Source organism: Miniopterus natalensis, chromosome 21, assembly GCF_054644295.1.
Source record: "Miniopterus natalensis isolate mMinNat1 chromosome 21, mMinNat1.hap1, whole genome shotgun sequence".
Lineage (NCBI taxonomy): Eukaryota > Metazoa > Chordata > Mammalia > Chiroptera > Miniopteridae > Miniopterus > Miniopterus natalensis.
In genome coordinates, this window is record NC_142101.1 from 5,877,103 (window position 1) to 5,902,207 (window position 25,105).

Here is a 25,105-nt window from a genome sequence, read left to right on the forward strand (position 1 = left end):
TGGAACTGGCTCGTCATTTTCACTTTGTTTCTCAGGCAGTGTTGGGCTTGGAAGGGGGAATATTTAACTCTGAACAGAAATCTGTTCTGACATTAGAAGGAAGTGAGTGAACATTTGTGCAGGTGAGAGTTTGTTGTAATGAAGCCCACCGCTAATGAAAGACCAAGGTCTACCCTGCTGTTCACTGCCTTTTCTGGACCTGGGTGACGGAAACTGTATACCAAGTGACAGACCACCTACCAGATGTGCTTATGTGATTTTAAGAACCATAAATGTGTCTTTTACAGCTGGTGTGTACGTCAGTTAACTTGATGTCTAAATTACTAAAATTTGTAGACGTTTCCTTTCTCCCTCTGGATGGAAACACTTGGCCTTGCTCTTTCCGCTATAGAACTTGGAAGTGTCAGTGCCTTTGGCCGCTGTGCAGGAGTGAGTGGTTTTGGTGGATTACTAATAACATGGCCTTTAAAAAAATGCAGCTCTATTGATTGTTAGTCACCATAGAGCACCATGTGTACTTTCTGCTGCTTTATTGCAAACGTTGTTTAGGGTTTTTACATATTTAACCTGCTCTGTTCTATGTGTCCCTAGTTCCCAGAGCGCTTTGGTGTTTTTCTGAAGGAAATTTTTACCTCCCTAGGTTAAGCCACCTCTCTGTTCAGTTCTCCAGCAGGAGTAAGTCCTTGCTTTCCTCTCTCCCTGCCTTTGACGGCCTCTCTCATGTTCTACGTAGTTCATTCTCCATTCATGAGTGAATCATAACTACGTGTGTAAACAAATCCTGGTGCACAGAACTCTGTCTGTCCACGTGTAGCTGTGTTAGTACCTACCTAGGTATCGAGCTGCAGTCACGATGCGAGTCTAGATTACACAGATGCTGCATGAGAACACCATTCTCATTCTAGACTTTATGAAGCCTCGCATGTTCTGTATTTACTGCATGTTCTGTATTTACTGCTTCATTTTAAAATTGCCTCATCCCCGTGCCTCTGCTTCTCATGTGCTGTTGACCTTGGGTGACTTTCTGGTTCTCAGTCCTTGTAGGGGAGAAAGGAAGGACTGTTCATGTGATGACTAAACAGTGGTTTGCACTGTGCAGTTTACAAAATGCCTTTTTCATGTGCTGTTTTAACCTGATTTTATCCACACTTTACAAATGAGGAATTGAAGCCAAGAAAGGCTAAGTGGTAGTGAGGTGAGGATCTGGCACAGAGGTGATGAGTAAATAGCATCTTTCCAACCGCTGTCCAGCATCAATACTGATTCCAGACACTTTTGTTCATTGAGAGCACACGGTTTGTCATGTGCGCGGAGGGACCCCAGCGTGGAAGCTCCCCTGCTCTCAGGGATGGTCCTGAATTAAGCCCCTGATTTCTTAAGAAAGATGACACATATATCACATATATAGGCAGTTGCTACAAGACAGAAAGGTTGTAATTTGATCAGATATGATAGTTTGGGAAAATTAACACATCAGTAATAAGAAGTTATACTTGAAACAGTTATGTATTTCTTTGTTATTTTTAAGGGAAAGATTTAGATTTAGGTTTTCTTTTCAGACCATATTTTACATCCTTCCTCGCCTTTCGGGCCTTGTTGAGGACGAGTGGATTGCCCTTGACAAGTTCACCAGGTTCACTGACATCCCCTCGGATGCAGGATGTCAGCGCTACCTTTCTCCAACTCAGCTTCGTGAACTACGGCCAGGTGACTGGGCTCAGCAGGACGTAGGTAAAAATAATTTTTGTTTTACTTTTGCCCAGTGTTGACTTGCTTGAGCTTATTGGTTTAAGTTACTTAGAACAGGCGGTTGGTAAAAGTACCTTTTTGTTGTGTGGTGAACTCTGCTCCTCCACTTGGAGAAGAGACAGTGGAAAAACGTGGTATAACTTTGAGTATTACTTTTAGTTGGCCATTAGCTTTGCTATAAAAAGGCAGAGAGCCTGATCTGCTTCCTTATATAAAGCTAGTGGCTGCTCTTTTCTTTGAACTATTGTTAATATTCATTGCTTTCCAACTATATATTTCTGTAAAACATAGATTTTAAAAAGGGCCAAATTATGAAATGTCTTGTCCCATTTAGGAATGCATCCTTGGTCTAGTTGGATGTCACCTCACCTGCCACCTTCTTCCTCTAGCTTCCTTAGGGCCCGCCCTCCTCCTCCCCTTCACCTTCCCTTCACAGCCAAGCTTGTGGGGCTTGATCCCTAAAAATCCAAGAGTCATTTTTAAAATCACAACTAATCTTAAGAGTTGTGTAGCCAAGGTCTACATTCTTGTCATTGTCACAGCTGTTCTTGTTCTGACTCCCTAGCCCGTAACCATCACTGAAACTTTGATCTCTCTCTGCCCCACCTCCTTCCTGGGCCACTGGACACTCCAAGAGCCAGGCATGGGGAACGTCCAGCCCGAGGGCCGTATGAAATCATTTGGTCTGGCCTTGCCAAGGCAACTGCAGGTGGGACTCAAAATTCAATAAATCTAGCTTTGTTCATAGATAATTTTTGAGTTGATAATTTTGTATGGCCCACGAATGATGTTATAAGTATCCAAATGGCCCTTGGCAGCAAAAAGGTTCCCCACCCCTGCCATAAGCTCTTTAAACTCAACACGTCCCAGTTGGATTCACCTTTCTGTCACACCTGCCCCTTCCATACCCTTTCTGTGAGTGGTAACACTGTCACATACAGGTCATTCCTTTCTTTTCTCTTGGTGAATTGGCTTCCCCGCTCAGGGTGCTTGTCCTGTGACCCTTCTTGCAGTGACTTAACTTGGACTGTCCTGTCTTTGCCTGGACTCATGCAAGAGCCTCTTCATGGTTTTCCAGCCCCAACTTTTCCTCCCATCACTTTTAAGAGGGATTTTTCTAAAACTCAAGACTTCTGTTATCCCCCTTCCTTAAACCTTTTAATGGCTCCTATCTGTAGAATAAACTCTTTATCGTTATGTGCAAAGCCCCTGTGATCTGGTTGGAGCCTTCTCCGTCCACGGCACGCTGTGAGCCACACCAGCGTGCAGCTGCTGCCCGGTGTTCCTTCCACACCTGTGGACGCGAACATGCTGGATCAGTCCACACTGCCTTGCACATTACTGTCCTTCACTGGAGCCTTTGTGGGCACTCCTCTTTGCCCTCCCTCCCCTGAGGTTAATAATTCCTTTCTGGAGAGCATGCTTCTCTGCAGTGCTGTGGGGTAGTTGTTAGCATGTCTTTTCCATCCCCAGTAACCAAGTGATCCTTGGTTGCTCAGTTAGCAGTTTGGAGTAGGACAGGGCTGAGGAGAGCCTGAGGGTCATCTCAGCGCTGTGCTGGAGATCGAAGCACTGTGGACAGACAGGTAAATTACCTGCTGGGTACCCAATGAGAGAACATCCTTTACTTTAGAACACAATCCCCCCCCCCCCAGTACTTAGAATTGAAGATAAAGACTATATTGTTTTCAAGAATATAGTTCTGCAGAAACTTCTAATTTAACACACTACTGGTTGTAAGATATACACCATTATTTTATGTACCTCTAAGAAAAAAATAGCAAACTATGACTCCCTATGGATTCTAAGATGCTTCCCAATTTTGGATATGCTAAACTGTAAAAAAAAAAAAAAACAAAGCATGTCTAAGGGTGTCTGATGTTTTCATGGTTAGTAGAGTTGAATCTGAAAACTTAAAAGAATCACTGGTGAAAATGGCAGTTGTGTCTGAATCCAAGTAAAGTTCTTTAGTTAATGAATCTCATCCTAAACTATCATTTTAAACTCTTAAAATATGTGTTTTTTATATATATATGTATATATATTAAACATATATATTTAAAAATATATAAACATGTATATAATATATATATATGTCAGGTGTCCCCAAAAATGTATATACACACTTTGAATAATGATAAAGGCAGTGCTTACTAAATACATTTCATTTTCAAGTCTGAGCTACCAGCTGTTAAAGTGTGTGTATATTTTTGGGGACATACAGTATATGAGACTGGCTTATAAATGGGATTATTTTTCCCCGCCCAGGTTCTAACTCAGGTGAAGCAGACACCCAGTCCGAGTGGACTGACGTTCAGAAGAAGATAATCCCATGGAAGAGTAACGTTCCTGATTTAGACCTGGAGCTAGTGTTTCAGGATCGTGCTGCCAAGCTTGGAAAGTCTATCAGTCGACTGATTGTGGTGGCCTCACTCATTGATAAACCCACCAATTTAGGAGGTAACTGTGGTATTCTGGGGGCTCCCTTAAAATCTTTGATCCTGAAAACTTTCATTCAGCACACTGCCAGGTCCAGCTCTTTTCCATGTGTGACCCCTTTGGGAGTCCCAGGAGTATGAATGGGACATCATGCGCCTGTCATCACGCTGCAGTGATCCAGCTCGCTCTGAGCTTGGCCTCTCCCTGCAGACAGTGATCCAGCTTGCTTTGTGCAGGACTGTGCCGCACCTGTGAGGTGTTTGGGGCTGCGGCACTGGTCGTCGGCAACCTTCAGTGCGTAGGTGACAAACAGTTCCAGTATCTCAGCGTCTCCGCCGAACAGTGGCTTCCCTTAGTGGAGGTGGGTGCAAAGTGACTTATTAAAAATTTATTTGCTAAAATCTGTAGTACTCCATCTTTGTGCAGCAGTTCATTTGTAGTAGTTTATAGTAGTCCAGCCTTTAATAGTTTAAAAATAATTCTTGAAGTAAAATACAGCCCATTTCTGTTCTCCTGCTCCTTTTATTTTTAGAAATCAATAATGTAGAATTATTTTCAGAAAAATGTGCCCTGCTGGTGTAGGAATAATTTTTATAAATTTCTATGATGTTAGGGAAGTTCTTATTTATGGTGTGTAATTCTGTCCTTTACTTTTTAAAAACTCTTGATTTTACTCCAAGTAGGGCTGTAACTGAATGGTTTAATATTCTGCTCAAGGTAAGACCACCTCAGCTGACGGGCTACCTGCAGCAGAAGAAAGCAGAAGGCTACACGGTCATTGGCGTGGAGCAGACAGCCAGGAGTGCGGACCTGACCCACTACTGCTTTCCCGAGAGGGCTCTGCTCCTGCTGGGGTAAGAAAACCCTTCTCAGGCTTGGTGTAGAAAATGCTTCAGAAATTTTAGTTTATCTGGACTCCTGATACTACACCTGGTATTATGCCTGCACTTGACCTTTGACTGGTAACATTCACGGAAAGCCACCTACTTTTCATTTTATTTCACCTGTGTGGGATGATCAGGTGAACACAGAATTGACCCATGAATCTGTTAGCCTCTTATTTCCTTGGTAACTTAGACTTACTTCATTTTGTTAATCGCTCTCTTCTAGTAACATTAAGAATATCTGAGAAAAATACTGCTTATTACAAAAGTAACCTTTCTCTTCCCACTTTTCACCAGAAATGAACGTGAAGGGATCCCAGCAAATCTGATCCAGCAGCTGGACGTCTGTGTGGAAATCCCTCAACAGGGCATCATCCGCTCGCTGAACGTCCACGTGAGTGGAGCTCTGCTGATCTGGGAATATACCAGACAGCAGCTCCGCAGGCGCGGGGGCACCCAGTCCTGAGGTCCACCCCTTCTTGGAGATGAGTTATCAGTGCTAATGGAACATTTAAAAAACAAAACAAAACTATTTGGACAAATGAAATTCTCTGAATTTACTGGAATAATTAGTATTTTTTTCTTACAATTTAATGCCAAACTTTTTCATGTGCCTTAAACATATTATTATATGTTGTCCTCTTCTTTAATAAAATGTTTTAAGCAACTATGGAAATAAAACAATATATTTTAAAAAGATCATTTCTTCCTAGAAACTATTATCGTCAGAAAAGTATACTGTGGAGTGGGCAGACTTACGGCAGCTGTTGTCTATGACCACTGTCCCCTACGGCATAAGGAAGCAAGGGCTCTGCATGAAGAGGTGGTTGGCCTATTTTTGCTGCTTTGTCTCTACTTATTCCCAGGGGCTCATGTCTGACAAGGTGCTGAGCTGCTTCCCTATGAAGTTCACGATGCTCAGGTAATAGGTTTTAATTTATTTTTAAAGCCAGGAACCAGGCCATAATCATTCATTTGAAGTTTTTTAAGGAAATAATCAGTTTGCCACCTTTGCTCAGAGTTCAGTAGTGGTTAGAAAGTCTGTGTTCTGACAGCTGCCAACGTGGACCTAAAGGAAGTGGGAAGTGACTTCCTCTTGCACATCATGGAACCCATGAGGGTCCCACTCACTGTTTCTGTTCTGTTCTGACTTCGTTGACACCAGGATTACTTCATTATTTAATAGTAACTATCACCATTTAGCAATGAACTTCGCTTATGTTTGGGTCCTTTTTAATATTTAAATTTCAGAGTTTGTTATCTACATAGCATTTTTCTTCTATAACTTTATTCAAATAATTTTTGTTTTGCAGAAGAGTTGCAAAGACAGTACGTAGTTCCCAGATGGCTCTAATGGGACCTTATAGAACCATGGGCATTTATTTACCAGAACTAAGAAATTAACACTGACAACAGAGCAGTTCACTAAGGCAGACTACAGATCTAGGTGTGAGGCTATGTCAAGGTTCATTTTGTTGTGTATGGACATCGTTTTTTAGCACCATTTGTTGAAGATGGTCCTTTCTCCAATGAGTTGCCTTTACACCTTTGTGCACTCAGTTGACTATTTCTGGACTCTGTTCTATAGAACTCTATCCTTTTGCCAATACCATACTATCTTGATTAGTTTTATAATAAGCCTTGAAATCATGTAATATGAATCCTCCAACTTTGTTCTTTTCAGAATTGTTTTGGCTACTTTAGGTCCTTTGCTTTTTCATACAGATTTTAGCATCAGCTTGTTACTAGTCCATACCTACAAAAAAGCTGGCTGAGAAACAGTTTGGAGTTTTTTTTTTAAATAAAGGGGCTTTACTATTTTTACATTCCCATCAGCACTCGGTACTGTCAGCTTCTAAAATTTAAGTCATTGTTTTCTTTTAAACTTTTACCCCTTGTTCACTGCTGGTATACAAGAATGTGATTTTCTTTCGTATACTAACCTTGGTTCCTGCCACTTTTCCAAGATATGCGTATTAGTTCTAGGAGCTTTTCTGTTGATTTTTTGGGATTTTCTGCAGAGATAATATCTGTGAATAGAGTCAGTTTTATTTTTCCTTCCCAATTAGCATGTGTTTAGTGGATTCCTACCTACAAAAAAAATCCCAACAGTTGTGAATAGAAGTGAGAGGATATCCTTACCTTGTTACTGATTTTTGGGGAAAAACATTCATTGTCACCATTAAGTATGACATTAGCTAAGTTTTTTGGTAGATGGTCTTTATTATTTTACCTATATATTTTAAGTTCTTACAAAAAAAGATGATTGTATCTTGTATTAAAATGGTAACTCCCAGGACACATAATGACAACCTACTTTTTTTTTGGTTAATCCTCACCCAGGGATATTTTTCCCATTGATTTTTAGATTGGAAGGGAGGGGGAGAGAAACACAGAAATTGGTTGCCTCCTACATGTGCCCCAACCAGGGCCTGGCATAGAATCTGCAACCTAGGTACCTGCCCTTGACAGGGAATCGAACCTGAGACCCTTTGATGCTCAGGCTGATGTGCTACACAACCTACTTTTTCAGTATCTACCGGTATCTATAATATCTGCCTACTACTATCCTGCAACCAAAAAACAGATACATGTGTTCTTATAAAAGGCTTTAAATTTTTCTTAAAATACGGATTTCTTTACTAAATTAAAACTGAGCATATTTCATACCATTTTATTTCAATTCTTCATTGTCTGATTGAGGGACTCTCCTGTTACTTGATCATTTTAATTAAGTTATATATATATTGTTTACCATGACTCAAACTACTATTGTCCCATAGTCAATGGAGCACTTTTGAATGTCCAAAAAAAATAGTTTCCACCTTTCTGAAAAAGTCAGGAACAGCCTACGACTGTGGAGTTGTTTTTGAAGGCTGGAACTGTCCTGCTTCAAATTTTTCTTTAAATTTTAAGTAGTCTCTTCTTTTATCAAAATATTTTATCTGTTGAGAAAAAAAGAATTTGAAAAAAGGGCAAGTTATGCAGCTTAGTTTAAATAAAAGCACAGATTTAAATATACAATTTATAATGAATAATTTGCTACAAGTGACCTGAATTATTGATATACTAGAACCATTTCACACCAGTGCATTTGATGTATAAAGGTCTTGGAAAAGGGCGTAGACCATTAAGTCATAAACCTTCTTAAGAAATGTAGTCTAAATCAAACAGGAAATAAAAAAACAACTTTTCAAAATTTATGGATGCAGCAACAGCAGTCCTAAGAGAGAAGTTCATAGCTATACTGGCCCACCTCAAGAAACAAGAAAAATCCTAAACAATCTAAGATTACAACTAAAGGAATCAGAAAAAGAGCAAAACCCAAAGTAAACAGAAAGATGGAAATAAGATCAGAGCAGAAACAAAAAGATCAATGAATCTAAAAGCTAGTTCTTTGAAAAAACAAAATTGACGTTTAGCCAAACTCATCAAGAAAAAACGAAAGCGGCCAAATTAAATAAAATCATAAATGAAAGAATTTACAACCGACACCACAGAAATATAAAACATCATTAAAGAATACTACAGCCTGGCCAGGTGTGGCTCAGCAGTTGAGCATTCACGTAGGAGCCAGGAGGTCAGGGTTTGATTCCTAGTCAGGACACATGCCTGGGTTTTGGGCTCGATCCCCAGTTGGGGGCCTTCAGGAGGCAGCCGATCAATGACTCTCTCATTGTTGATGTTTCTGTCTCTCTCCCAAATCAGTAAAGATATATTTAAAAAAGAAAATAAAATCAGGCAGCATTAGTCCTCCCACTTAAAAAATAATACTACAATCACATGCCAACAAATTCAATTTTTCTGGAAGTATGTAACCCTCCAAGACCGAACCAGGAAAAAAAATAAGAAATCTGAACAGACTTATTGCTAGTAATGAAACTGAAGCAATAATTTAAAAAACTCCCAACAAACAAAAATCTGGGACCAGACGACTTCACAGGTGAATTCTACCAAACATTTAAGAAGAATTAACACCTATCCTTAACTATTTAAAAAAAAAGAAAATCAAAGAGGAAGGAACACTTCCTAATTCATCCTATGAATCTAGCATTACTGTGATACAAACACCAGAAAAAAGACATTACCCCCCCCCAAAAGAAAATTAAAGGCCAATATCCTTGATGCAAAAATTCTCAACAAAGTATTAACTGGATTCAACAATACAAAACTTTTTTTGGAGAAAAAAATAATATAGTTATATAATCTTAAAGAAAGCTTAGTGGCAAAAATTAATAAAATTAAAGGTAACTAAATTCTCTACGTTAAAAAATGGTCATTTTTCCATAGACAGATATACAGATGGCCAGCAATTACATGAAAAGGTACTCAACATCACATCATCAGGGAGATGCAAATCAAAGCCACAATGAGACATCACCTCGCACAGCTGTCATCAGTAAATCCACAAGCAAGTAGTGTTGGCAAAGATGTGAAGGAAAGGGAACCCTCATGTACTGTTGGTGGGACTGGAAACTGGTGTAACCACTGTGGAAAACAGTATGGAGGTTCCTTAAGAAAATTAAAAATAGAACTACCAAATGACCCAGCAACTCCACTTCTGGGTATTTATCCAAAGAAAAAAACACTAACTCGGAGAGACAGATGCACCCCTATGTTAATGGCAGGATTATGTATAATAGCTGAGATGGGGAAGCAGCCTCGGTGTCCATCAATAAACTGTTGGGTAAAGACGGTGAGTACATGTACACAATGGAATACTACTCAGCAACAAGAAAGAATGAAATCTTGCCATTTGCAACACGGATGGACCGAGGGTATTATGCTCAGTGAAATAAGTCAGACAGAGAAAAATACTGATTTCACTTATATGGGGAATCTAAAAAACCAACACAGATGCATAAGCAAAGCAAAACAAACAGGCCCACAGAAACACAGAACAAGCTGATGGTTGACAGAAGGGAGGAAGTAGGGGGGATGAGTGAATTAAAAAAAAGAATGTGAAGTATCTTAAAGCCCCACACCCTAAAGCAGCACAATCCCAGAGGTGGGAAACCAAGGCCAACCACAGGACCGTCAGTGCCTGTATCTGAGCTCCTTTGCAGACAAGGCAAAGGCAGAATGTCACTTGTTTTACTGTCAGAATAGAAAACACTTTTGTTGTAAACTTTTCTTAGGATTGAATTCTTACATATTTCAGTGGCACCTGAGGAAGTGAAACATAGCTGAGACTGGGTGTAAGACCCTGCCAGCCCTGTCTCAAGCTAGGATGAGACACAAATAAAGCTGCTTCGACTTGAATGTTTCTCCCAGGACACAGAACAGCCATGGGGTTTTCTAAGAGACTGCTTTGAGTGACGACTGCTTTTTTTTTTTTTTGAAATCTTCAACATCAGTGATGAGAGAGTGTCACTGATCAGCTGCCTCCTACAGGCCCCCTGACTACAGATCGAGCCCACAACCCGGGCACATGCCCTGACCGGGAATAGAACCACCATCTCCTGGATCCCAGGTTCAACCGCTGAGCCACACCAGCTGGGCGATGACTGCTTTCTTATTCACCAAGATCTTGCTCTCTGACATCACAGACTAGCAGGAATTTGCTTCTTGAGTATGCACAACTGAGAAAGACTCACTCTGCCCGGAGGACCTAAGGCTCTAACTTGGAGCAGCCTTGATGTCTAACCAGGTGCAGGGCTTCAGCTGAAGGTTTCTGAACACGACATACAGCTTTTATCTGGGAACAGGACCCCAGGTCCACTTCTCAACCTCGAGCTGACGATGACCTATTTGTACTCAGCCCTGTTTTGCTCTAAGCCTATTAAAGCACCCCTTTGTTTCAGTTTCACCTAAACCCCACCCTTTCCCCAAATCCTGATTGGCCTTCCCTCTGGTTGGTGAGATGCCCACAGCTCCTCTGGTGTGTGGTCAGTCTCCCTGGTTACAGCATGTTAATAAATCTGACTGGCAGACTACAGACTTCTGGTGGTCTCCGGCTGGCCAAGCTGGGCGGCTGTTATATACAAGGGATACCACAGGAGGAGTGGACAATGTCCTTAACACTTTTTGTGGCAAATCAATAGATCTTTGCATTTCCTGTCCTGTCTCCAATAGCCTAATAGACAATCCCATTTAGAGGTTCCATCATTTCAGTCACAGCTTGTCCAGAACTTGGCTCCTCTCCACATGTGATTCTCCTCCAGTGGCCACCTCAGTGCTGTGCCACTTTCCGCCCAGACACTCAGATGTCTTTCCCCTCCTGGTCTCCACAGGCAGGCCCTCATCTCACTGGGGTGGTTTTAACAGCTCTCGACCTGCTTTCTCCACCTTCCTCGATCCATCGGTCACACTGCTGCCAAGTACAATCTTTCTGAAACCCACATCTGATCTTGTCACTTGCGTTTAAAGATCTTTCAAAGGAGCCCCATGGCCTTCAAGGTTAACATCCAAACCCCTCGTAAGACAAGCCCTCTCATGGCATAATCTCTGCCCACCTGCCCATCCTCTGTACCACCAGCCCCTGCACGCAGCTACCCCATCTCCAGAATGGCTTTTCTCTTGCATTTGCCTCCTTGGCATGTACCACACTCTCAGCTTGAAAAGCCCACTCCCCAGCCTTCACTTCCTTCAATTAGTTGAGGGCCCCCAACACATGTCACCTTCTCTGAAAGGCTAATGAATCAGCAAGCATTTCCTGAGAGGCACTGGGTACAGATAGTGAGAGTGGCCTCTAAACCACTAATCCAGATGCACGGCAGTAGTGTCAAAATTTGGAATTTGAGACTTATTAAAGTTTTACAGGAAAAATATCTGAAATTGACACTGGGACCCGATATCCTGGAGGTGTGGTTGCTCTACTTGTGGAGGATGCTGTTGGATGTGCTAGAAGGGCCTGATCCCTGCTCCTTCCTGAGCTATGAACAGGAGACTGACTAAGACCATGTACAGGGAGTGGAGTGATATGAAAGGGACCAGCAAAGTGCCTCGTTTCTGTGACAAAACTTGCCTATTAGCTGTTTGACATACTATGTAACGAATTTGTGTTTTTAGTGTCTTATGACAGAATGATTCACTGTAAATCTTTGGCTGTGACTTCCATTAAGTCAAAGAACACAAATTTTGGAATCAGAGACATACATTCAAATCCCCTCTACAACTTTATGGGTTGGCTGACCTTGAACAAATGATTTCACCTTTCTGACCTTCGCTCAAGACCTCACAAGGCTGAATGAAGACAGTATCTCACACAGAATGCACTCCACCGATACTTCCTTTCTCCCCTCCCGCCCACCTCCCCACCTCCTCACGCAGCTGTCTTCATTCTATGGCTACTGGGTAAGACTGCAACAGGTCACACCTGAGCAGAGAGCGCAGTGAAAGGGAGCAAAAGACCAAGGAGCAGGCTGAGGAGAACCAGTTGTGGACTTGAACGAGCAGTGCTGTGGAGGAGCCGGTGTTAAGTGCCAGTGGCTGTGGCTGTCAGTGCTGCAGAGTCCACGAGAACACTGCCCTGCTCCCCACCTCCCTTCCTGTTGGCCCTTCTATAGCTCATTCTTCAACAGTCTCAGCTCGGGTTCATTTGGGACCCACATGGTTAATCCTGCCAATGCCCTGGCCTCTCGGCTCCTTGACCTCTTCAATGGTCTTGTCCTCCCATCTTCTTGACTCCCAGGATCGAAGCCTAGACCTTGTCCTTACCAACAAATACAGCCCTTCCACAGTCCCAAGTCCTGATCTATCCTCGGACCATTGCCTCCTCATGTTCCCTCTAGCACCCTGATGCCAACACCCCACTGATCCCAACTGTCACCCCTTTCATTTCCTCACTGGTCTCCTTTCTCCCAACTCAAGGTTCTCCAATGGCTTCCCATGTCATCCAGACTAAGAGCCACCGTCCACGTCCTCCCAGCACCTCTCGGACCCTAACTTCTGCTATTCTCTCTTTGCTGTTCCTTAAACACACTGCAGGGCTGTTGTGTGTGTTCCTGTGCGACCCTCCTGAGAACACTCCTTCAGCAACACACAAGGTGAAGGCCGACACCCTGCTCTCTGGGACTGCCTGTGTTGATGCTGATGTCTCTCACTGAGGTTGGGAGCATGGGAGGACACGCCTGCTGGGGAGGGTTGAGTCTTGTCTATGCAGAGGCTGGTCCTTGTGAACATCCACCCAGAAAGCTCAATAGGTGCTTGTGGAGGTGGAGACAGGGCTGGGCTGGGATGCAGATCTGGGCATCAACCTGTAAGTGGTACTTCAGGCCCTGACTGTAGCCAGGAGTGGCTGGGGATGGGGTAGCACAGAAAGGTGTCTAAAGACTGCTGGCATTTACCAGACACACAGGAAAGCACTCCAAGAAGCAGTGGCTGCTTGAGACGGAGGAATACTAGGGAGTGAACTGTGACAGGACCCAGGAGACAGGGCTTCTGTGTTTAAACAGACTTGAATTAAGACTGCATTTCTGGAACAACACGAGACTGAGCTGGCTGTTTTCATGGGCCCTTTTCTTGCATGACAGGCACAGGAAGAAGCATGTGGGGCAGGACTCAACCTGTGAGCTCAGATCCAGGCTCTGCACTTACATGTGCCTTCATTTCAATGTGCCTGTGTCCTTGTCTACACAATTGGGTACTGTGAGGATTACATGAGGTAGATGAGAGGTTTGAAGTGCGCAGAGCTCGTACTCAGGAAGTGTTAGCTGTGACTAGGGCGCAGTGACGAGAGAGAGGGAGGCCTCCTGAGGGGCTCTCAGCCTGAGCATGAGCGGAAGAGACACACCATAAAGAAGCAACTGGCTGGCTGTAAAAACCTTTTATGATGCAGAGAACAGAAGCTGCCCTGAAAATAGGGGAGAGGGAGGGTCAATAGGCACTGGATTGGAGAAAAAGCAGTGGGGATCAGGGGACAGCAGTGTGACTGACCAAAGGGGCTAAGACAATGACTCCCAACTGAGCTCCACCAGAATCACTTGGGGAGCCAGAGCGCTTTTGAAAGAAGTCTGGATTCCATTTCCAGAAATTCAGTAGATTGGAGGTGAGGACTGGGACATAGCTATTTTTTAAAAAAATCACCTGATTCTGATATGCAGCCTCAGTGGATAATTATCGTGATGCTGTCAAAAGACCGGTCTCACAATAACAAGGGTCTCCTGAGAAAATGTGGGGGTGGGGTGAGGGTGGGACCTGCCCACATGCTGGCCACGACTTACTCTGAGGGCTGGCTCTTCACCTCCATCACTCCCACTCCCACCTGCAGAGACCCAGGTCCTTCCCTGTCCTCAGTCCCATCTTGTTCTCAGTGACCACGGCTAGAGAGCAGAGTGAGAAGGGGACAGCGTGGGCAGTGATGGTACCGAGTCTAAAAGGAATCAGGTTTGATGTCAGCCCAAACTCCCATAATTTTTTAACTACTTCTTAAGCCAAGAGTCACTCTCAATGAATCTAAGGGGAATAATCGGAGATGTAGAACTATTTTCCCCCTAAATCATTATCTAATCCAATCATCAAGACCCACACTTAGCAGTTTTCAGTTCATATGCCAAGTCAGACATCTGACCTTCATAGTAATCCCATGAGACAAGTTGCCTCATGCTGGTTTTAAAGGTGAAGAGGTCACCTAATGCACTTTCTGTTCACTGAGCTCATTCCCCACCTAGCCCTCCGACATCACCCCCCCCTCCATCACACCTTGCTAGTGGTCTCCTTCAAGTCTCCTCTAAAAAAGCTGAGGTGTGAGAAGGTGAAGACCCTAAAGCCACCTCACCTCTAAAGTGATCTGTTCTCAAGCTACCTGGGAGACTCTGGAGCAGCATGATGCTGTGAGAACGCAGACAAATCAGGTTCAAATCCTGCCCACCTGCTGGGCCTTACAGCGCTGCCACTGTGACCAATACTGAGCACGTGGCCTGGATGTTCTGAGCTCCAGCTGCTCCCCAGAGCACTCATCTTAAAGGGTACTGACTGACGAAGAAGTGTCATAACACAGCGTGGCTTACGAATAAGCTCAATGTGTAGGTTCCCTTTTCCAGCCCCTGCCATACTAAGCACCCACCATACAGAGCAGGAACACCTGTCAGGGAGGCGTCTGGGGCAAGCTGGTGGCAGAAGCTGCCGTTATCAGCATTTTCTTTTACTTTCTAAGCTCCTCACTGTATTTTGGGTACATGACTATGTGCGGCAGGCAACTGTGAGAGTAGCTCTGGGCCAACGAATTTGCCCAAGATTAAATACTGTCCCTTTGGAAGCTCCTGGAGAAAGAAGTCTACCAACTCAGTGGGCTGGGTTTTTTGGCTTTGTTCATGTGTTTTGTGTCTCAATGAGCCTTAAAGTGTCACGTGACACTGTCCGAGGGGCGGCCTGGTAACAGCACAGGCCCCAGCCTGCCGGCCGGACCGGGTTTCCCGCCGCGTGAACGTGCCTAAGGCCGCCTCGCTTCACCGCCTACCGCTCGCCCCGCACCCTCCACGCTTTACGAGCAAACAGAAACGCGCGCAGGTGTGGCTTACCCACTGCTGGGGGCAGCTTGTTTCAAACGAGCGTCTTAACTTCTTGCACCGAGAAGCGTCCTCCATGTTCTCGTCCAAACACTTCCAGTACTCGTCCCGGGCTCCCCAGCAGACCTGCCTTTCTTTCATGGACGGGGCCGCCATCCTCGCGGCCCCAGCTGTCGGCCAAAGCAACACCCGACGTGAGCCAGGAGCGGGCGCGGGAGCAGCGCCGCGCCCGCAGCCCGGCCTCCCAGCGGCGCCTCGGGGTTTCCACGGAGCGGCCCCGGGCAGCGAGCTCCGGAAGCTCCCGCCCGCGGCCCGAGCGCGCCCCCCGCGGGGCCGGGCCGGGGGCCCCAGCCAGAGCCGCGGCCCCCTCGTCGCGGTCACTGAGGGTCGCTCCCTTGTCGCTCCTCTCGAGCCAGTTTCCCCATCGACAAAACGGGGCAGCGGCGCCCTTCCCCGGGCGCTGTCCGCGCCAGCCCGCCGTCCAAACCAGCGCACGCGGCGCGAGGAGCGGGCAGGACGCGCGCCCGCCCCGTCGCGCCGACGAGGAACCGCGGGCGCCGAGGGCCGGCGGCCTCCCAGGTCCGCCCCGCGGCCCGCCGCACACTCACCTCTCCGCGCCCGGAGCCGGACCTCTGCGCCACCGACCGAGGAAGGCTCGCGCCGCGCCGCACCGGGAGGGGAACGCGGGCCGAGTCCGGGCGCCGCAGGGGGTCCCGCCGCCCGCGGGCTGGGGCCAGGCGCCGAGACTCACCTCAGGCGGCCCCCGCTTCACCTGGCGGGGCCGCGGACCCGCACTGACCCCCACGGGCTGCCGTGGACGCGGCAGGGGCGGGACTTCCGGCTCCGCGCTTCCACCTGCGCGGGACTTCCGCCCTGCCGGGCGAGGGAGGCGGGGCCTGGGGCGGCGAGCGGCCCGGGAGTCACGTGTCTGGCCCCGCCCCCCGCGCCTCGCCCCGCGCCCCGAGGTTTCCGCGCGCCCCGGCCGGGCGGCTTCGGGAGGGAGCGGCGCCGGGCTCACCTCCTAAAACTAAAGAAGGAAAGAGTCGCGACACGGCCCCGGGAAGAGCAGGGTGACGGCAGACGAAGGGCGAGTGAGGACCTGAGCCGAGGCCCCGGGCGCCGAGCCCGCCCGGGCGAGGTTTCTCCCCGGCCGGCTTCTCGACGTCGTCGCCCCACCGGGCCCGCGGCTGTCCCGCGGCGGGGAGGGGCCTGGCGGCCGGTCCTGGGGCGTCGGCGGGAGCCCGGGGGGGGGGGCAGCGCTGGGGCCTGGGCCCGCGCGGGAAATAAGTACTGTTTTCATCTGCTTGTGGCTTTTTACTCCCCGAACGCCCAGGTATCTGAAAAAGGAACGGAAGGAGCTGCGCGGGACGCTGAAAGGCTGCCGGTTTTAGCACGTGAAAGACCCTTTATTTAAAAAGCTGGTTCGAGGCTGCGGGCCCGCCCCGCGCACGCGCAGCTCCGCGCCCAGCTCCGCGCCGGGGCTGCGCCGGGTCCTCTCCGGGCTCAGCGCGGCCGCGTTTCAGGGCTTATGAAGAGCTGAGCACCTCCGAAGGTGGCTCCTCCGATGGGGAAGTACTTGTTTCTGTGATAGCTGGTGACTAGAGTGGACGCTTTGCTCCACCACAGCCCCTCCACCCCCGCCTTGAAAGGTTAGCCCCGCGGGAGTGGAGCAGGCTAAGTACCCATCTCGGAGGGGCGAATAAAGAAGAATGAAACGTATTAAATGGGGATGGGGATGGCCAAAGGGAGGGGCTACACAGCCCTGAGCCCAGGGGCACTGGGTCCCTGATGGCAGACCTGGGACAGTGAGACAGAGCATGGGAGCAGCAGCAGGAGAGCCCAGGCTGGGCTGCTCTGGCTCAGAGAAGTCAAGGGGGCGAGCCCAGGACAAGCTGCTGCTGCCCATTGCTCCCCTGTTGCAGGTCTCGGGGTCTCGGAGGGATGGAGATGGCATGGCGCTGGCATGTTCCCCCAGGGGGACTCCCTGGGGAGCGGGGAAGAGAGCTGGTGCCTTGTCCTGAGCCTATTTATCTCTTGCAGGTGGAAATCTGAAGGGAGGTCTCGGGGGAGGGCCTCAATAGAACATTCATCAGCTCTCAGGTGCCCTCTTTCAGGGTCCTGGTCTCCGCCGACTGGGTGGTGCCAGGGCAGGGTTATTAGTGTATCTGGTCTTGAGTCAGCCATGGTGCCACTTGTCCGGTTTCCCTGCTTATCTGGGCCTGGAGCTGAACTACCACCTAGGCCTAGGTCTAAACCTCAGGGGGTCTAGCTGCATGACCAGCCCTATGCTGGGGAAGATAGGTTACCCTGGGGACAAAGTTCTTGTTTTCCCAGTTCGGCCCCTTGCGAGGTGAGTTTCTGTACCTGGCCCACCTAACACATTTCTTTTACACTATGTCTTACAAGGGCAGTTTGAAGAGAGTATCTTTTACGTATGACTGATGAGATAGACAAAGGATGAAACGAAAGAGTCTTAGAGGACTTCTGAGTTAAAAAATATATTTTTAATATTAAATTTTAAGTTTATATGTATTTAATGATAAATATATAAAGAGAAACTTGGCAGAATTACAAAGAAAAAACATGATCATATTGGGTGATTTTAACAAACCTTTCTCAGTGGTGGTTAAGCAAAAGAAAAATCAGTAGAGATACAGAAAGTTTGAATTACATGATTTACAAACTTGACCCAATAAATATACACAGAAAAACAACCAAAATCAGAATGTACATCTTTTTTGAAACAAACACGACATTACCCCAACTAACCACACACTTAGCTGTAAAGCAACTCTCAACAAATTTTAAAGATGAAAATCATTCAGCACATTTTTTTTTACCACAATGCAGTTAAGCAAAAATCAATAACTACAATAACAAGTCCATATAACCTGTAGTCGAAGAAAGAGTTGTCATGGTAGCAAGAAAATATTTTGGGCTGAACAATAAAATACAATAGAGATACCTGTGAAACGAAGTAAAGCGATACGTAGAGGGAAATTTATAGCCCTAAGTAAGTATATTATAAAAGACTGAAAGGCCTTTAGCTAACATATCCCTTTTCAAGATGTTAGGAAAAGGAGAGCACATTGAAGAAAGGAGGGAAATAATGTAGAGAGCAGGAGCGGATAAATGGGAAACCAAGGCAGAGCCTGTGCTTGCTCAGGGAGCCAGCTGTGCACACCTCGTCCCAGTCCAATCCCTGGTCAGTGATACCAAGTAGGTAGTTGAAACTGCCCGGGGTGAGGGGATTCACCCCATGGAAATCAGCAGCTAGCTACTCTTCTGTTGTATTACGTTCAGAGCCAGCTCCCTGCCACAACACTGCATGTAACAGATCCACAAAATCTCGAAGTTGATTTTTTGGGGGAAGAGACCAATAAAGTTTACACATATCTGGTAGTATTGAGCAATAAAAGGAGAAATGTTAACAACCTATATCAGTAATGAAAACTATCCTTTAGAAATCAAAAAAGAACATCTTATAAACAATTTAATGTAGATAAAATACAGATGACTAAAAACTTCAAAAAAAACAAAACTAGCTGACTTGAGAGTAGAAAATATGAATAGTCCTAAAAGATTAAGTAGTTTGAATTAGTAGAAAAGAATTTTCATACACGAATTCCGGGTCTGTGACTCCACTAGTAAGTTCCTGTAACTTTGAAATAATTCCATTCTTACTGTATGAGGCAACCATAACTTTTGTACTAATTACAAAATCCCCAAACCTCTGAAACACCAAACTCTTTGGGATTCATTTGGCAAAAAATGTGACTTAGTGACATGTTGGTCCAGGGATTTCATATAAATACATGGACCTGTACGGAATGTTTTTTATGACTTTGGGGTTGAGAAGAATTTTTTTCCCATAAAGGAGAATATCAATAAATTCGATTACCTTAAAATTAAGTGGAAAGGACAAAACCACAATGTGGGTGACGTTTTCAAAACATATAATGAAGAATTAGTACCCAAAATATATAAAGAATACCTGCAAAGCAATAAGAAACAGACTGCCTAATTTTAAAAACAGGCAAAGCGCAGCCCTAGCCAGTTTGGCTCAGTGGTTAGAGCATCTGCCCACAGACTGAAGGGTCCTGGGTTCGATTCTGGCCAAGGGCACGTACCTGGGTTGCAGGCTCAATCCCCAGCCCGGGTCTGGGCACATACAGGAGGCAACCAATCAATGTGTCTCTCTCTCATCGATGTTTCTCTCTCTCTCCCTTCCACTCTCTCTGAAAAGCAATGGGAAAAATATCCTCAGGTGAGAAAAAAAAAAAAAAATAGGCAAAAGGTTTAAATAGGCACAGGACCAAAGAAGAAATACAAATGACCAACATAAAAATATGCATGTCCTTATCAGTAACCACAGAAAGGGACATAAAAATGACAATGCAATACTGTTAGGCACCCACCGGACCAAAGAACGAGTCCGACAGAAGCCAGCTTTACCAAGGATGGAGAAGGAGACCCTCATACAGGGTCGGCGGTGTCACCTCGGAGAGCGGCGCGGCACGGAGCAGCCAGCTTGAGGAGCAGCGCCCACCGCGACTCCGCCGGCCTGCAGAATCTCTGGAACCCGCGCATCTTGATAGCAGCTCAAACCAGCACTCAACCCAAACATCGCGACAGTAGAAAGGACACAGGATGGTCCAGTCATACTGTGAAGTGACACAGCAGCACCAAGGAGCGAGTGATAGCCATTTTCGGAGACATGACAAACCTCAATACTGCGTGAAAGCAGAAGGTCAACCAAAGAACACAGACCACGGGTTTCCACTGAGCGCAGGTTCAAGCACTGGCGAGACGCAACTATATTGTTCAGGATACGTACGCAAGTCGTGCAGCTAGTAAGAAAAGAAACGGACTGTGGACAGAAGGGGACTTCACAGGGGACTGCTGGGTGCTGACTGTTCTGTGATTGTTCTTGAAATAAACTGTACCAGTGTGTCCAATGCACTTTCTGTATGATGATATATCACCATTTTCAAATAAAGAAAGTAGAGTAATTGCTTGGCCTGAGAAAGCTCATCTGGAGTACAGAGAGGTAAAAATCATGGGGGTCACCAATTGAGAAACAGTGGTTCAGACAACAGAGGAAAAACTAGAAAAGAGAAATTTCAAGGTGTTAATAAGGACGAAAAACAACACAAGATAAGAATTGCAAAGGCCAAGTTCACCTAAAATCTTTTTTTTTTTTAAATCCTCACCAGAGGATATTTTTCCCATTGCTTTTCAGAGAGTGGAAGGGAGAGAGAGAGAGAGAGAAACATCGACGTGAGAGAGACACATCGATTGGTTGCCTCCCACACGCACCCGGGTTGGGGCCAGGGACTGAGCCTACAGCTGAGGGACGTGCCCTTGACTGGACTTGAACCCTTCGGTCCACAGGCCAACGCTCTAACCGCTGAGCCAAACCAGCCAGGGCACCTTCTAAAATCTTGAAGACTATGGGCAAGTAAAAAGGTGGGTGCCATCAGGTGACTTCACGTGCGCTGTTTTGGCACAGGGGGCGAGTCTCCAGCCCGCGCTTGGAGGAGAGGGGCGGCGAGGGGACGGTGTGGAGAGGTGGGAGCTGAGCGGGCTGCCTGGCGCACCCAGAGGAAACTCCAGGTGGCGTCTCTAGTGGGAACCGAGCAGATCCCGCCCGCCGGTGGGCAGGCCAGACCGACTCAGGAGCACCGAAAACGTGCGTGTCGTTTCTCCGTGGCTGCCCACAGACTTTTATTTATAATCTGCACTGCTGTACGAAGCAGTCATCAGCCGCCTACTCAGGGACGCAGGAGAAACAGGCCCTGACTCGGGTGCCGCTGCGAGGTGCTGCGCTCGCCTGGACCTCTGGCTGGCCGTCCCCCCCCCCATTTCCTGCGGCTGTGCTCCAAGGTGTGGTCTTTTTTCCTTTATCCCTTTGCGTTGCTCTGGGCGAGCGGCTCACTCACCGCTTGTTACCACTTCTGTCGGAAACACTCGCAAGTCTGTTTGGTCCCCAAGAACCTGGGGGCCAGTTTCCTCTCCCCGAGTCCCCCGTGGGCAGCTCCACCCGTGCGTCCTCTCATCACGGCAGCACGTTGGAAGGGGCTCGGGTTCCCTCCCCAGAGCAGCTTCTCCTGAGCGGCTCCTTGGCATCGGTTCCAAGTCCTTGGTCAGCCGGCGAGGAGCCTCTGGACCCATTGTCGCGCTCCTGCCCTCCCAGTACATGGCCCATTTATTTCATGGCCCAGAGCGCCCGCGCAGGGCCGGGGGCCGGGCTGGCCTTGGGGCTCAGCCCCTGAGGAGCTTGGTCTAGTGGGGGCCGTAGGCCATCCACCCTCCAATAAAGAGTAATCAGAGCAATGATAGGGGCGTACACCACGCACAGTGGGAGCCCAGAGGAGCCAAGGAGGGGAACACAGACAGGACCAGAGGCAGCGAAGTGTCCTGGACAACAGTGTAGGTTTGGAGCCAGACTGGGCTGGAATCCTACCTCCCTGGTGTCGAGCTGTGTGACCTTGGGCAGTGACTGAACCTTTAATACACTGGTTTCCTGGACTGAAAGTGTGGATGATAGTAGTGTCTACCTTAGGTTTGTGGAAGTTAAATGAAATGATGTATGCAGAGCACTAGCACAGTGCCTGGCACACAGATTCCATCCATCCATCCATCCATCCATCCATCCATCCATCCATCCATCCATCCAATAAATATTGAGGCCTTACTATGTGCCCAGCACTGTGTTAGGGGCTGGGAGACATCAGGGGACAACACGGATGAATCCTGCCTACTGGGAGGTAGTTGAGCCTCACTGAGCCCTTTCTGCTATTTTCATGTGATGATGTCACTACATTCAGACTCACTTCTCCACCAAGCCTCATACCTAAGGCCTGTCACTTAAAGAACAGGTCATTTAGAAACCAAGTGGGAGGCCAACCACGGGAGATAAAACCCTACCAGGTCAACACGGCCTCTCCCCAGAGTCTCACACAAGCTAGTGCCTCCCATCTCCTATGAGAGACCTTAGGAGTTCAGGTCCTAGGTCTGCCATCTGCTAGCTGCAGGACTTTTGGCAAGTCACTCACCTCTCTATACTTACTTGCTTGTCTGCAAGGAAATCTATAGCCGATGCTCTACCTCTGTGTGAATTAGCTTTTAAGGAACAGTCCTCAATGCATGTTAGACAAGCTCTCAGTGATCCCTGGACTTCCCAGAATAGGCCGCAGAGCCCTCGATTCTGAGAACTCTTCTATGAACCAGAAAGCATGTTCGGAAGGGGACCCGTCTTTCATCATGCTCTTAGTCTCACGGACTTAGGAGAAAGATCAGAGGGTGGTAGCCTGGCTATGGACCCATTTACTTGCCTCATTGGTAAGAAACTGTGAGAAGTTTTATAACTTAACTCATCACACTTAATGCAAAAGTATAGCATAATTAGAAATCTCTTCTTTCTCTAAAATAAAGGTCAAAATACATTCATTTGGGGGTTGAAACTGTGGGGTAAGGAGGAAATGAGGCAGAGAATTAGCTGTTACAATTATTTGCATTCCAAAGGTTGTTTTCCTGCCAAAACTTCCATCACTATTAACAGATTTGAGCATAAAAGTCTAAGCATCACCAAGAAAGTTTCAGTTGGCAGTAACTATTTAGTATTTCTTAGACGATGCCCTTTCAAACCATTAACATTCAAGGGGTTTCTCTGATACAGACTCATGGGTTTCCATGGTAACCTATTTTATTACCTAGGCAACTAAGGGCTCATGCTCATGCTGGTATTGTTAGATTTTAAATTTTTCAGGAAATTCAGGTCCACTTAGATAAAAATCATGCTCTCGGCTAAGTTAAAACTCTATTTCACTATTCCCCCAAGCCAGATTTAAAAGTTCTCGTTTAGCCTCAAGAGACACAAAAATGAAGTTTCTAATTGAGTTTATGACTTCCATAACCCTTTAAATGAACAAGATGGATATGAAAGGAGTTACCATTGCCTGAAGGTTTTGTGAGGGTCTATTTGATAAATTTCTTACTTTCTTTGGAGTTTGGTTGAAAACCAAATAATAAAGCTGAGATTTGAGTGTGGGGCAGGGAAGATGCTGTTTCAAGGGATACATAGCACATGTGAATTGCATCACCTCCTAGGCTAGTGAAAGGTTTATATAGAGTGTGAACCATGTTCACTGACATAAGCAATAAAAAATGTCAGCTTCTGTTGTTGATAACTGTGGACCGGATGCTATTATTCATGGCTATTACGTGTTTGGAGAAACACGGCCCAAAGAATCTGAGCCGTCATCAACCCGAGCACTCCGGGTGTGACTAGGGCCAAGGCTTTCGTACATTTGGTAGTTAAAGAAGCATATTCGAGGTTGGGCATGGAACCTGCAGGGAACCTGGGGCTGGAGGAGATGGCTCACAGTTTTAGTGACAGACTCAAGATCTAAGGGATCTCGACAGACTGGGACGATGGGCTGGATAAACAAGATGACATTTAACCAATGCCACTGTCCACTCAGTCCCTTCCAGTGGCCTTCTAATGCTGACCAATGACCGCCATGATGTCTCAGCGTGGCACTCAAGACCCCACGTGGGGACTTAGCCTGTTCTCTGCTTTTGTCTCCTACCACCCCCTGAGATGCCCATCTCTCTACCTGAGCTGTGTGCTCTTCCCAGATCTTGTCCCTAACATCTGCCTCTCTTCCTGCCTTCCCATCGGTCTGAACTGCCCTGCAATCCACCTGTTTCTAAAACCCAGGCATCCTGTTAGGTCCAACTCAACAGGCCATTTCCTCTACGGAGTAGTTCCCAGTCCCCCGGGATCAAAACTGCATGAAGTCTGCCGCCGAGGGTCATCTGTCTCACAAGTGCCGGTGACCTTGATCAGTCCTCGTATTAATTTCTAAGTTTCTTTTTAAAAAAAAAATGTCTTTATTGATTTCAGAGAGAGGAAGGGAGAGGGAGAAACATCAATGATGAGAGAGAGTCATTGATCAGCTGCCTCCTGCACGCCCCCTATTGGAGATGGAGCCCGAAACCCCGGCACGTGCCCTGGCCTGAATCGAACCCTGACCTCCCGGCTCAGGGGTCGATGCTCAGCCACCAAGCGGCTTCGCAGCGCGCACAGGTGACGCATCTCATTCTGCGTGGGCTGGTCCTTGAGCTCACGGAGCTGCTCCAAAGTGGGCTTACGGTGGAAGGGGCTTCACCTGGAGGGCGGTGCGTTGTCCACCTTGCTAATGGCAGCACTTTCCTCACCTGGACCCGGGGACATCTCTACGTTTTCTCACACCGACAGGGAATAAGCAGCTTGAGTCCCACGTGTCTGGCCATGGCTGGGAAGGGGACACACTGGCCCAAAAGGAAAGGGCTCACCTTACCGTGAAAAATAAAAATGCTGGTGGCTGTGAGGGACATGCTGAGAGCCATGAACCAGGATGGGGGAAGTCTGCAAAAAGGGGGGCCTGAAACCTTGTGTCAGGCCAAGATAAAGGAGGGGACCATGGGGGGGGGGCGGCCTGAGGCCTCCAGAGAGCAGCCCTGTCACGGAGGCTCAGAGGTGAGCTGCGGGCACATCTGAGTTTGCACAGCTTGTGTGTCCTGTGACCATTTGTTTTG

The 25,105-nt window shown here is 46.9% G+C and overlaps 2 protein-coding genes across 2 annotated transcripts in view; one reads left to right on the forward strand and one right to left on the reverse strand.

Moving 5' to 3' along the window:
* The window catches only part of TARBP1 (tRNA guanosine 2 -O-methyltransferase TARBP1), a 54,988-nt gene extending 49,232 nt beyond the window's left edge, over positions 1-5,756 (forward strand). The window contains exons 26-30 of the mRNA XM_087828999.1: positions 1,560-1,731; positions 4,018-4,209; positions 4,425-4,549; positions 4,906-5,042; positions 5,370-5,756. Coding sequence (XP_087685125.1) covers positions 1,560-1,731; positions 4,018-4,209; positions 4,425-4,549; positions 4,906-5,042; positions 5,370-5,538 — 795 coding nt within the window. The 3' untranslated portion in view covers positions 5,539-5,756. The remainder of the gene's footprint in view (positions 1-1,559; positions 1,732-4,017; positions 4,210-4,424; positions 4,550-4,905; positions 5,043-5,369) is intronic.
* A 1,582-nt stretch (positions 5,757-7,338) lies between these two features.
* Positions 7,339-16,255, reverse strand: COA6 (cytochrome c oxidase assembly factor 6). Its single transcript, XM_087829000.1, has 4 exons — positions 16,191-16,255; positions 16,129-16,144; positions 15,533-15,690; positions 7,339-8,017 (listed from the first exon to the last, which is right to left on the reverse strand). The coding sequence occupies exons 3-4, from the start codon at positions 15,674-15,676 to the stop codon at positions 7,922-7,924; spliced, it is 240 nt and encodes a 79-aa protein (XP_087685126.1). The 5' UTR covers positions 15,677-15,690; positions 16,129-16,144; positions 16,191-16,255; the 3' UTR covers positions 7,339-7,921.
* Positions 16,256-25,105: the final 8,850 nt, after the last annotated feature.

Coding starts and splice junctions, on each gene's coding strand:
- COA6 (XM_087829000.1), bottom strand. CDS start 15,676: ATGGCGGCCCCGTCCATGAAAGAAAGGCAGGTCTGCTGGGGAGCCCGG. Junction 8,018..15,532: donor CAAGCTGCCCCCAGCAGTGG/GTAAGCCACACC, acceptor TTTTCTCAACAG/ATAAAATATTTTGATAAAAG.